This window comes from Schistocerca nitens, chromosome 9, assembly GCF_023898315.1.
Source record: "Schistocerca nitens isolate TAMUIC-IGC-003100 chromosome 9, iqSchNite1.1, whole genome shotgun sequence".
Lineage (NCBI taxonomy): Eukaryota > Metazoa > Arthropoda > Insecta > Orthoptera > Acrididae > Schistocerca > Schistocerca nitens.
Window position 1 is genome coordinate 34,990,596 of NC_064622.1, and position 14,254 is coordinate 35,004,849.

The following is a 14,254-nucleotide window of genomic DNA, read 5'->3' on the forward strand; positions in this document are numbered from 1 at the left end:
TATTTGGGGAGCAAAATGACTGATGATGGTCGAAGTAGAGAAGATATAAAATGTAGACTGGCAATGGCAAGGAAAGCGTTTCTGAAGAAGAGAAATTTGTTAACATTGAGTATAGGTTTAAGTGTCTGGAAGTCGTTTCTGAAAGTATTTGTATGGAGTGTAGCCATGTATGGAAGTGAAACATGGACGATAAATAGTTTAGACAAGAAGAGAATAGAAGCTTTCGAAAGGTGGTGTTACAGAAGAATGCTGTAGATTAGATGGGTAGATCACATAACTAATGAGGAGGTATTGAATAGAATTGGGGCGAAGAGGAGGTTGTGGCACAACTTAACTAGAAGAAGGGATCGGTTGGTAAGACATGTTCTGAGGCATCAAGGGATGACAAATTTAGCATTGGAGGGCAGCGTGGAGAGTAAAAATCGTAGAGGGAGACCAAGAGATGAATGCGCTAAGCAGATTCAGAAGGATGTAGGTTACAGTAGGTACTGGGAGATGAAGAAGCTTGCTCAGGATAAGTAGCACGGAGAGCTGCATCAAACCAGTCTCAGGACTGAAGACCACAACAACAACATTGTTGAATTTGTCAGTATAGGTATTCTGTCTTGGGCAAACAAAGAAAATTCGTATATCAAAATGGAAATGGCAGGCGAGATTTTCAGTTTGGCGCGCTAAATTTTCGGGATGAATATTTTATTAGAACATGAGTAAAGAAAAATTACAGTTTGAAGCATAAAGCGACGCGATTATGTTCTGGCGTGCAGCTAGTGTAGGCATACACCAAGTCTGTTGTTAAATTCTTGTGCAGTTCCTGGTCCAGGCTCAGAAAGTGCCCACGTTGGCGTAGACTGCAGTGGCACTGATGCAGTCCGGCCGACTCCAGGACACGATGCCGATCTGAGTGTCCCCGTAGACGAGGGGACTGCCCGAATCCCCATGGCAGGCGGCCATGGTGGGTTCCCCAGCGCACGCCATGCCCAGCGTCACTGGCGAGATGTCGGCCATCATTTCACGGAAGGTGTCACGGTCCACGACGTGCATGTCCGCCCGCTGCAGGTACACTGGGCTGGAGTCGTTCATGCCCCAGCCTGGAGCGGTGTCGCCCCAGCCCGAGACGGTGGCTGGAAGGCCTGCTGGAGCGTCGTATCCATCGGCAGGGAGGTTGACCACTTGTATGTTCGAGCCCAGTGGGAACGGCTCAGAAGGCTGCGTACAAAGTAAAGACCAAATCACGTCTACTGCAGGTGTGAAAACGTGTCGACGAAATGGTTGGAACCCTGGGAATATGTTGGAACATTCTATAGGTGACACAAATGCCACAATTAATCAAGCAACATAAGAAATTGTAGATTATGTTTTTAAAAAAGTAATATATTTTTCTTAGGAAATGGACTCTCTCTTAATTCATTCAGTTCAATACAGCACATAAAATATTACCAAAAATTAATATAGTTTATGAACAGAAGTTGTTGAATATGGTAGAATGAACCATGTTTTAGGTGTACAACTGGTTAGGATTTGAATCAGAAGTAACATATTATCGAGGTTTTCGAACACCTAAATCCAAAAATTTTTGTAATAAGCATACCATCGAGTTTGGGAAACAGACAGCTCAATGTCTTAAAATACACTCCTGGAAATGGAAAACAGAACACATTGACACCGGTGTGTCAGACCCACCATACTTGCTCCGGACACTGTGAGAGGGCTGTACAAGCAATGATCACACGCACGGCACAGCGGACACACCAGGAACCGCGGTGTTGGCCGTTGAATGGCGCTAGCTGCGCAGCATTTGTGCACCGCCGCCGTCAGTGTCAGCCAGTTTGCCGTGGCATACGGAGCTCCATCGCAGTCTTTAACACTGGTAGCATGCCGCGACAGCGTGGACGTGAACCGTATGTGCAGTTGACGGACTTTGAGCGAGGGCGTATAGTGGGCATGCGGGAGGCCGGGTGGACGTACCGCCGAATTGCTCAACACGTGGGGCGTGAGGTCTCCACAGTTCATCGATGTTGTCGCCAGTGGTCGGCGGAAGGTGCACGTGCCCGTCGACCTGGGACCGGACCGCAGCGACGCACGGATGCACGCCAAGACCGTAGGATCCTACGCAGTGCCGTAGGGGACCGCACCGCCACTTCCCAGCAAATTAGGGACACTGTTGCTCCTGGGGTATCGGCGAGGACCATTCGCAACCGTCTCCATGAAGCTGGGCTACGGTCCCGCACACCGTTAGGCCGTCTTCCGCTCACGCCCCAACATCGTGCAGCCCGCCTCCAGTGGTGTCGCGACAGGCGTGAATGGAGGGACGAATGGAGACGTGTCGTCTTCAGCGATGAGAGTCGCTTCTGCCTTGGTGCCAATGATGGTCGTATGCGTGTTTGGCGCCGTGCAGATGAGCGCCACAATCAGGACTGCATACGACCGAGGCACACAGGGCTAACACCCGGCATCATGGTGTGGGGAGCGATCTCCTACACTGGCCGTACACCACTGGTGATCGTCGAGGGGACACTGAATAGTGCACGGTACATCCAAACCGTCATCGAACCCATCGTTCTACCATTCCTAGACCGGCAAGGGAACCTGCTGTTCCAACAGGACAATGCACGTCCGCATGTATCCCGTGCCACCCTACGTGCTCTAGAAGGTGTAAGTCACCTACCCTGGCCAGCAAGATCTCCGGATCTGTCCCCCATTGAGCATGTTTGGGACTGGATGAAGCGTCGTCTCACGCGGTCTGCACGTCCAGCACGAACGCTGGTCCAACTGAGGCGCCAGGTGGAAATGGCATGGCAAGCCGTTCCACAGGACTACATCCAGCATCTCTACGATCGTCTCCATGGGAGAATAGCAGCGTGCATTGCTGCGAAAGGTGGATATACACTGTACTAGTGCCGACATTGTGCATGCTCTGTTGCCTGTGTCTATGTGCCTGTGGTTCTGTCAGTGTGATCATGTGATGTATCTGACCCCAGGAATGTGTCAATAAAGTTTCCCCTTCCTGGGACAATGAATTCACGGTGTTCCTATTTCAATTTCCAGGAGTGTATTTTCCAGATTTATATCAATTAACATAAATTTCAAGAAACATGAATTGGTTACCAGTAATCTACATATCATTAGAAATACGAGGAGCTAAAGTTCCTACCGCTAGAAGGCTTATAGTTGTTTAAATGACAACTGAAGTGCTCAAGTCAGCAGATGGTCATTACACCACAGTCGTGAATAAGAAGGACGCAATGCAGTTTAACGTTGTCCGACTTCTTGAGTTTGGAGGAATGAGAGAGCAGTATCAGAACTGAGCATATTACGTCTTCGATTTAGCACTGTCCCACCAACAATGAGGTTTTCAACCAGCAGCAATATATTCCCGAGCTTCTCAAACACCGAAATGCCGCAATTTTTGCACTAAGCGTAACTGCTGGTTTGGCAAACAAATGAATCAGTATCTTAAAATATTTTAGACATTTTTGTACCAGTTTATATTAATTTCAGGAAACAAAAATCGGATATCAATAATCTACAAACCATTGGAACGACGAAGATCTAATGTCACCATCAACTGCATAAACGTTAGCTCGACTGCTCATGTCAACAGGCAACCATTCCACATCAATTAGGAGTAACTAGGCCACCAGGCAGTACAATGTTTTCTGCGTTCTTGAAATCAGAAGAAGTGAGTCTGCAACTTCAGTACAGCGGGCATATATATCCAACCACGAAAAGATTAAGCTATTAGTTTAAGCAAATTCAACAAACTGTATCTCTCTACATTCCAAAGCGTGGAGGATGTGGCTGCAATGAGAGAGTGGCACAGTGAACACTGATAACATCTATCTGAATACTTTAAACTGTCTCCATCTATGCAAAAGTTATTCGTGTCCAGTTAATATGTCATGAAATAAAAATTAATTAAACTGGATCCATTTTTGAAAAACCTAATATGTACTCTTTAGCTCCCTCATCTCAATGACTTATAAGTGATAAAATTATTATATCCAACCTCCAAGTCTGGATACATTTGGACCACTCTTTCTGTGTGTTACAATTTTGCTAACATTAATGTTTGTCAATGAGCGATTGTATCTGTGATACATGCTGCTTTAGGGCTACAACGAGACTATCACCGTTAGAAATGGACAACTTTATCATGCCATGTGTCTGAAAATTATGGGAATGTGCACAGGACTTTTTGTGACAAGCGGACTCCCAAAAGAACAGTCTCGTTTTATCAGGGCTATACAGTTGGTGGCCAATCCAAGGAAGGAAAGGTTTTAAGTCCCACTGTTGACGGTATTAGAGATGGAGTACAAGCTCGGATTGAAGAAGGATAGGGTAGCAATTTGGCAGTATCGTTTTCGAAGGAACCATCTTAGTGTTTCACATAAGTGATTTAGGGAAGCCACATTTGTACTCTGTAATTATGCTTGGATATTATGATAGGTAACATGTATGTGTGTGTGTGTGTGTTCTGTACTCGAAATCAGTAATTATTATGATAAATAATTCTTTTTTGTTGGCACAGGTTGTAATTTCGAGGTATCGGTCTTCCATCTCTGTTTTGTTCCACCATTATCTCTGGACATGTTTCATCTCTGTCCACCACTGTCGTTGTTAATGTTATGGTGAAGGTAAATGTATCAGAAGTTGCCGTAGTAAATTACGAAACGATGCCGTTAAAGAGGTACAGAGCAATGAAAAGCTCACAAAACATATTATTCATCCCATCATGCCTGACATCACGTTTATTCATTCATTTTTCTTTTGGTTGTTGTGTGTGTGCTTTTACATCGCAAGTTTTGTTAATATCTGAGTGTTGTTTAGTAGGTTATTATAGGAAATACAGCCTCTAACGTTTTGTGAGTCTTGGCACCATAATACTGATCGGTAAACATCGCAATATTCTTCGAAATTTCATTTTGGGCATACCAATGATACATATACTGTACTTCAAATGCAAATAAAAAGTCGTCTTAGATTGTTAACAACGTCGACCGAGTTTCCAAGTGTATAACATGGTGCATTAAGTTCTCCCCCCCCCCCTCCCCTAAAATGGTTCTTGCTAAAGTGAGAAATTACCGAAAAGCTTTTCCAAATACTAGGTGATGTTAGTTTCTTCATGAATCACCAATAACATATTCTCAGCTTGAAATGACAACACCTTTTACATGTTTTAGGCGTGAAGATTCCACTCTACCATTTGACAAGATCATTTAACAATTTAAGTGTAGAAATATTTGATTCGGAGTTTTATTGTGCCTTGCAACAAGCGTAGTCCTAAAAATGAAATTAACCATATTCTTCCAATAGCTGGCAGTGGTTCAGATGTTCTGTTTGTGTGCTGGCGTGCTTAGCCCAGCAGTTCAGCCAACATGTATTTTATGTAGTTGTAATCTTGTTCCACTACTTCGCTTCAACTAGGCTTCAATATGAAATTGACCTGCCTGTTCAGCGTGTTATTTTTTAGCCACATGTGTTTACGCAGGAAAATAATATTGTGGCACCAAAGTTGAGATTTCGAACTCATGTTTTAGTCATCAAGGGGATATATGCATGTGGAAAATAACATTTTGACACTTGATGCCAAAATTGAATTTTTATATATCTGACGTATTTCTGCAGGCATTTTAGTGACTGAATTAACGCATCATAAAACAATTTAGATGTTGCCAATAGTTAATCTGACGGTCGTTATGCTTACACCATGTATGGCACTCAAATCAAAGTTTGTACCTTCACAAGTGTTGCTCAGTGTGGGAGTGTAAGTGTGTGTTGCTGACGTATTTTAGATGTGGAAATGCTACAAGTTACACCTTTTATCTTATTTTGTAGATAAATACTTCGGATTTTGTCGCCATCCACCATCTAGGATTACTGAACTTCCCATTACCACCAGTGACTGCAGTGCTGCAACAGCAGCGCTGAATAGGGCAGTGTCTGGTACTATAGAAGCTCTACGGATACAGATACACTACACCTGATTTATGGGGCATCACTTAATGTATTGTGGCACTAAATGAGATTGGTAACTCAGTAACCGTGAACTGAACAATCCATGAGGAATGGAAACAGTGTCACATGGATATTTTCTGGAGGTTGCTCCTGCTGCAAGCGAATGTACAGGAATGGAGAGTTAAGCTCGACTAAAGGAATGCTGATGTTCGAAGAGATTTCGGGATTGCTGCAGTCGTCGTAAACTTCACTCCACGATATTTCAACAGGACACCTGCGAGTCATCTTCAGCCTGAAATCCTGAAATCTCTTCGAACACTTAATTCGCAAGGAAATTTAAATTTCACAGGGGTGCTGATGTTGAATGTGGTGACAAATGAGTCTTCTCCCCTCTGTAAAAACCCCTTGGCCAATAGCAATGTGGCCAAAGTTTTGGAGAGACGAATATTTCAACAGATCCTACAAGAATCTTGTTAATAATTCAGAAGAATTCAGTCACGACAGTTTGCCATGAACGTTGACAAGAATGTTCTCAGAAGCTTCATGCGGACTGAAAGTTGACGTCGGCTGATACGTTTTAAATTTATTATGCCGGTTGGGAATTGGTCCTCATATCCGTCTACAGTGACACACTTTAGCTGTCCTTATAACACATTAGCAATCAATTCAGTGCAACAAAACAAACACTGACAGAACACAAACTCCCGTGTTACTGGCCAGTGTTAAATGACATGCTGCAAACGCAATAGTAGGGCTTTTATATAGCACTTTTACAATATGCGATAATATTTTTCCTGAAACCCACCCGGTGTTACAATTAGCTGTGGACTCGAAGGGGTAAGGGGGGAAAATTGACGAGAAAACTTCACAAAATATTACCTCTGCGTGACTCATTACCTAACGTAGACAGAATTATTACATTAGTGTACTTGTTTGACAGACCACTCTGATGAGGTGACGTGATTGGTTTTTGACCCTGCAAGATGCCGACTAAAGCTAACGGACCCTTTGGTCGTTTATTGTGATCTGTTCTGGTGGCACTGACCAAGAGACAGATCACTCTCCATGAACTGAGGTATGTATCTGAACTGTCATGCAGCAGATCGCGTAATGAAAAAAGAAAGGCTCTCGTATTAGAGTTCTGGTTACAAACGCTTACGAAATCATTAATGATTCATAACTGGGGTAGATTATCTTTCTACTGAATTGACCTTATTGATCCAAATTAGTTCCAGTTTTATTTACTCTTTGCGAGTACAAACGCAAAAAGGAAGCAAAAAGTCATAAAATCAGTGAACTACGAAAACAAAGGAAATTCAAGCTGTAAACTTAAGGACCGTCTTATATCTGCCTAACATGCCTACAAGGAATAGGTAAAGCAAGACTGACTGTCATCTCATCATGTTGTCACCCTGAAATACATAATCACTGCTGGTTGTATAATTACTGTTCTGATCAGGACCACAAACAAGGTACTGGTTCCACAAACAAGTATCTAAACCCACTTAGTCACGGATGAGCCTTCTGCTAGAAGTCTACGTCTACATCTACATACATACTCCGCAATCCACCATACGGTGCGTGGCGGAGGGTACCTCGTACCACAACTAGCATGTACTGTCCCTGTTCCACTCCCAAACAGAACGATGGAAAAATGACTGCCTATATGCCTCTGTACGACCCCTAATCTCTCTTATCTTATCTTTGTGGTCTTTCCGCGAAATGTAAGTTGGTGGTAGTAAAATTGTACTGCAGGCAGCCTCACATGCTGGTTCTCTAAATTTCCTCAGTATCGATTCATGAAAAGAGCGCCTCCTTTCATCTAGAGACGCCCACCCGAGATCCTGAAGCATTTCCGTAACACTCGCGTAATGATCAAACCTACCAGTAACAAATCTAGCAGCTCGCCTCTGAATTTCTTCTGCGTCCTCCCTCAATCTGACCTGATAGGGATCCCAAACGCTCGAGCAGTACTCAAGAATAGGTCGTATTAGTGTTTTATAAGCGGTCGCCGTTACAGATGACCCACATCTTCCCTAAATTCTACCAATGAACCAAAGACGACTATCCGACTTCCCCACAACTGCCATTACATGCTTGTCCCACTTCATATCGCTCTGCAATGTTACGCCTAAATATTTAATCGACGTGACTGTGTCAAGCACTACACTACTAATGGAGTATTCAAACATTACGGGATTCTTTTTCCTATTCATCTGCATTAATTTACATTTATCTATAATTAGAGTTAGCTGCTATTCTTTCCACCAGTCACAAATCTTGCCCAAGTCATCTTGTATCCTCCTACAGTCACTCAACGACGACACCTTCTCGTGCACCACAGCATCATCAACAAACAGCCGCACATTTCTATCCATCCTATCCAAAAGATCATTTATGTAGACAGAAAACAACAGCGGACCTACCACACTTCCCTGGGGCACTCCAGATGATACCCTCACCTCCGATGAACACTCACCATCGAGGACAACGTACTGGATTCTATTACTTAAGAAGTCTTCGAGCCACTGACATACTTGGGAACTAATCCCATATGCTCGTACTGTAAGTAGGCTGTTTAGGTTTTTTTATTGGTAACGCCACCTCTGTATAAAAATCACCGACTGTGCTGTGTGCAGTCTGTGGCTGCTTTGCATTGTTGTAATACTCGCCATTGTAGTGTTAGGCAGCTGGCTGTGAACAGCGCGTAGCGTTGCGCAGTTGGAGGTGAGCCGCCAGCAGTGGTGGATGTGGGAAGAGAGATGGCGGAGTTTTGAAATTTGTCATGAACTGCTATATATATTATGACTATTAAGGTAAATACATTGTTTGTTCTCTATTAAAATCTTTCATTTGCTAACTAAGCCTATCAGTAGTTAGTATCTTCAGTGATCTGAATCTTTTATTTAGCTGGCAGTAGTGGCGCTTGCTTTATTGCAGTAGCTCGAGTAACCAAGATGTTTGTGAGGTAAGTGATTTGTGAAACGTACAGGTTAATGTTAGTCAGGGCCATTCTTTTGTATAGATTTTTGAAAGTCAGATTGTGTTGCGCTAAAAATATTGTGTTTCTGGTAAGCACAGTCTTGTATAACTGTTCAGAAAGGGGACGTTTCATATGTCGACCCTTAGCCGAGGATACCTCACTGGAATCTTCTGATTTTTTCCTTGTAGTTTGTGTAATTAGTGTAGCTTTTGTTTATTGCTAGCGCGTAATTGTAGAGAAAATCTCCTTTGTAGTTGCAGTCTTTCATTGTTGTACAGTAAAACAGTTGTGGCATGCATGTAGATTTGCACCAAGTATTTCGCAGCTGCAATTAACTAGATATTATTTGCAGTGCTATGTTAATGTGTTCTCTTATTTTTGCTCTTCAAATTGTGTTTTTCTGTGTTGTCGTGTGAAATATTGTGTCAATAATGGCGTGTGAAAAACGTAACACTAAGCTCCAAAGTAAACTGAGAAATGACAGTGAAGACGAAAGCAGTGTGTTAGCGCCGCAGAGTAATGAATTAACTATTGTTCAAAGTAGTAATTTGGTAATTGCGCGTAGGGAAATGGAGCGGGTTGCAAATAATGGCGTGGACAGTGAAACAATTAGTGAAGAGGGAAGCATTATCGATCGATCGGTCGGCAACAGCTCGCCTCAGGAATCGGGACACAATTTTGCAAATATTGTAGACTCAGGTTTTGGGTCCTCACCGTTTTCTCAAATGAGTCAAGACACATTTTCTGCTTGTCAAAATGTGAATATTGCCGGTGAACATGCACTGCAAAAAAGCATAGACAAACAGATTCCAGACACTAATACATTATTATTGCAATTAATGCAACAAATGGGACAAAATCTTCAAAAGTTAGACACAATGGAACAAAATCTTCAAAAGTTAGACACCACACTTGAACAAACACGTGAAGATTTAACTACTGAGTTACATAACATTGAATCGAAATGTCAAAAAGTCTGTAATGACGTAAAAACACAAATTTGTGAGCATTTTCAACCTATTTTTTCGCGGCATGAAAATGCATTACAGAATCACGAAGCAGCCATAAAAGAACTGCAAACCATTGTTCATGAAAATCATGAGACCTTGTGCGCTAAAATTGACTCAGTTGCATCTACCGATTCGGTTACGCAACTTGCAAAAACTCAGGAAAACTTGAAGGACACAGTAGATTCGATTTCAACACAAATGGACACTCTGAAACTTGGTTCAGAAAAACACACTGAGGAAATGTGTTCACTATCGGAGAAAGTAGCCGAACTTTCGGATCAGGTCACTAACTTATCTACAAAGGTAGATGATGATCTGAATGACACAAGACCTGTAGCCTTCACTGACACAGAAGAGTATGAACAAATTAGAAAATTCAAACAAAATCAAAATCAAATCAATACACAGTACAAAAGAGAAATCCGGGCAGTACAAGATCAGCTGACACAGGTAGTACAAGAATTACGTATTTCAGAGGACACTCGCGCCCCAATACGGGAAGAGGGACAGAAATACGGAACAACCACAAAATAATAACACAGGGCATTTCGGAAGTTATGAAAGAAATTGGCAATGTGCACCGAATTTTGAGATGGAACGGCCAACACGACCTAACAATGACCGATATGCTACTCGCCGACATGATGATTTTGACTATAAGCTGTTCATTACTACACGTAAATTCAAAACGTTTAAGAATTCTGCCAACGACATTCATCCACAAGCGTGGCTCCATCAATTCTCTCATTGTTTTCCTCCCAACTGGTCATTGGAGCACAGATTAGAATTTATGTGTGGCTACTTGGAGAATGAACCAGCTGTAAGAATGCGATCGGTCATTCACGATTGTCACAGTGAAGGAGAATTTTACCATGCGTTCCTCTCAGCATATTGGTCTCAAGCTACACAAGACCGAGTAAAACATAGCATCATAATGATGAAACACTTTGAACAATCTCAATTTTCCAGTCTTGTCAAATATTTTGAAGACATGTTGCACAAGAATCAGTACCTGTCAAACCCATACAGCCCCTCAGAACTCATCCGCATTTGCTTAATCAAATTACCTGAACATTTACGACATATTATTTTAGCAGGACGTTGCAAAGAAGACATTGAGGTTTTTCAGGGACTGTTACAAGAACTGGAAATTGACACTGACAATCGGGGAACGCGGAAACAGGAGCACAACAATTACAGATCACATCCGTCGCAATTCCGCGATGAAAGAAATAATAACTGGACGCGACAAGGCAATTCTCACAACACAAATCGTGACCGAAACAGACACCACCCGTATAACAACCGTTGGCAGAGTGGTAATAATTACAGGGTAAGATCACCTCTCCGCGGTAATGACTATCACAGAGACAATCAGAGAAACAGACAATATGGTAACCAGAACTATTATTATCAAGGGAGACAGAATACTTTCAGACGCAACAGTTCAGCGCGCAGTTACGATTCAGGGAGAAATTCTCCACCACATGACCGACAAACAAGAAACTATGTAAACTACCGACATGACGACAGACGATATATTCGTAACGACAGACCTGAATTGCATCAGAACTGGCGGTATTTAAACAGGGCAGGGCCTTCTCGTCAAAGTGAATTTGTAGAAGTTAGGTCTCCTAATCCCAATAACGGCGCGCGCCAACAAAGAGACAGACAATGACTCGCACAAGCAGGCAGCCGCGTGCGCCCGCTGGCTCCGAGAAAAATAACATAAGACGCTAGCCTTGAGAAAAATTTTAGCATTCTTTACCGATGTATACAACATGATAATTGCTTTGAAGTTGAAACTCTGCGTACTAGGAAGAGCAAAGGTTTACACCACATTTCACACGTAAAACCGTTTATTGAGAGATAATGTGCTTTTTTAACTTGAGATTTTAATGCAACATTTTGGTTTACTTGAAAATACATTCTGGGTTTAAAGTACTTTCTGTGAGATACCAGACGACACAGTGGTTAGTTTATGTGACAACTACACGGTTTTATCACGACGCTACTAATGAGTGACAATTTACAATGTTGCTTTTGCGGTGTATCTGTTTTATATCTGCACAGTTTTTCTGAATTCTTCTGGAAAGTAAAACAGGTTTTAGTAGTAACTTTTGTAGTATAGCTGCAATGAGACAGGGTTTTCCGTAGCACAACAATCGTTACAGTACAGTACTTTCTTCATCACAACTATAAGCGTAATAACTATGATATCTATACACAAAGCATTTCACTTTTGTTTATCATGAGGTAAGTACATTGACTTCTGCAGAACTTAGCTTTCGGAGGACGATAACTACGACACTTCCACAGAGATTATGTTGCAACAAGACGCACATTTAGCGCTACAGGACACGTATTTGAGTGATTGATTTTGTACTTAATATATTTATTTTTAAAGATATTTGGAGTACAATGATACAAGGGTTTTCCGTGATATATTTCATTCCATTGCTGTAATATGTAACACCTGAGGGTATAATTACATTAATCCTCAGGGGGGTACACGCTTAGTTTGTGTACCATGTGTTTGGCAAGCACAAGGAGCCCTAACTAATGTGGTATTTGCTTATACAACTTTACACATCGGTACCATATTTCTCTAACACACAAATTACACAGCTATCTGATCATTTAACTGAGAAATAAACTCTTTTTTACTACATCAGTGACACATGTTTACGCAATTACACAGTTGGATAATTTCACACTTATGAAATTGTATTTTGTCTGTACTTTGTGAAATGTTCATATTTTTTCGGAACCATAGTGATACTATGAGAGCTTTGAATGTCGTATTTCTTATGGGATCATGATTTTTAAAGTACATTTGAGGTAGATGACACTTTTGACATGAGCAGAGAATTTTTTTAGGTTTTGAAATTATTGAAGGAAGCTACGACGATTTTGAGATTTGGCTGAGGTTTTATGATGTTATGATAACGATGTGTATTACGCTGTTGCGGTATGTTTATGATCAATAAGCTGATGCTGTATGAGTTATTTGATTATGCTACGTATCTGTGATGATGAAATATTGAAGAAGTGTCGACGAATAAGGTAAGAAATAATGAGTAGTGGTTAGAGACGCTGATTTGTGAAAAAGGTTGTTGGTAACCAAGAATCGTACTTTAAGAGTTATGAAATGTGTGTAAATGCATGAATGTATCACAATGCCGGCAAAAAGTTTTTGGACACTGTTATATTTATAGGATTTTGTTTCTACACATTCGTAACGCAAATTCTCGACCTCTGAAAATTTTTTTATATGAGATGAGACTGTCACTGTAGCGCAAACTGCTGTCGTAAATATTTCGGTAAGGAAGCTAAGTGACTCAGGTGGCGCCCAGGTGTGCCAGCCACCTGGAGAAAAAGCCATTAGGTAAAAAAAAAAAAAAGGGAGGCCATTATCCTCGCTGTTGAGATTCCTTTGTAGAAAGCATCGCAAGTACGCCACGCTCATTACTTGGAAAGATACTTACATCTGCACAGCTGATTATGACAAGCGTATTTCTACGAGAATTGAGAGAATTTCTACTAACTTATGAAATGCCACATGACTATTGAATGATATTTTTATGCTTTGTACATAGTTGCTTATTTCATTTGATATCTGTTTTCCAGCTATGTTGCAGCATTGGTTTTATAAAATAAAATTAAATGCATTTGCTAATGTGAAAACTTTCTGTCAACAGATCTATAAAATAATAATTTTATGATCCACATTCTTCGAAAAAGGAGCACTTGGAAAGGAAAGAACAATAAGAAGGGATTAATAACAGTAACTGCATACATAATTTTCTTTTCAACTACTTGGTAATTTTTTTTTGGTAGAGTAAGTTATCGTGATGCATCACTGTAGTGTTAGGATGTGACATAGGTATTAGACATGGCCATTTTTAGTGTAAGATTTTTTCTGCTTGAGCTATGTCATGTTTAGATATGTTTTTGCATTGCTGCTGCTGTTTGCCAGGCATAGTGTTACTGAATTTGACTTTGTATTACGCTGTTAAGCCAGTTTTACTACTGATTTATTTTTCTTGTTTGCTGCTCATTGCCTTATATTAGTTGTAATTTATGCTGCTTGCTTTGCCTTTTGTATTTTTTATCATTGCTGTTTGTGTTAATTGTTTTGTGCTGCTGCATTGCCTCATTCCTTAGTTTAGCATCTGAGCTCAGTAGATTTAAGTTAGCTTAAGAGGGGGTAGACTATATAAGAGAATGAGTTGCGATGAATTGGAAGAAATGCATTGAGAAGTCATACGAAAAAAGTACAGAAAACAGGTATAGATAGGACTTT

General features: G+C 41.3%; 1 protein-coding gene across 1 annotated transcript in view; it reads right to left on the reverse strand.

Annotated features, from left to right (window-relative positions):
- Nucleotides 1-822: 822 nt before the first annotated feature.
- LOC126203542 (uncharacterized) overlaps nucleotides 823-14,254 on the reverse strand; it is a 63,495-nt gene continuing 50,063 nt past the window's right edge. Inside the window, exon 2 of the mRNA XM_049937866.1 lies at nucleotides 823-1,206. Within this exon, the coding sequence (XP_049793823.1) occupies nucleotides 823-1,206 (384 nt within the window). The remainder of the gene's footprint in view (nucleotides 1,207-14,254) is intronic.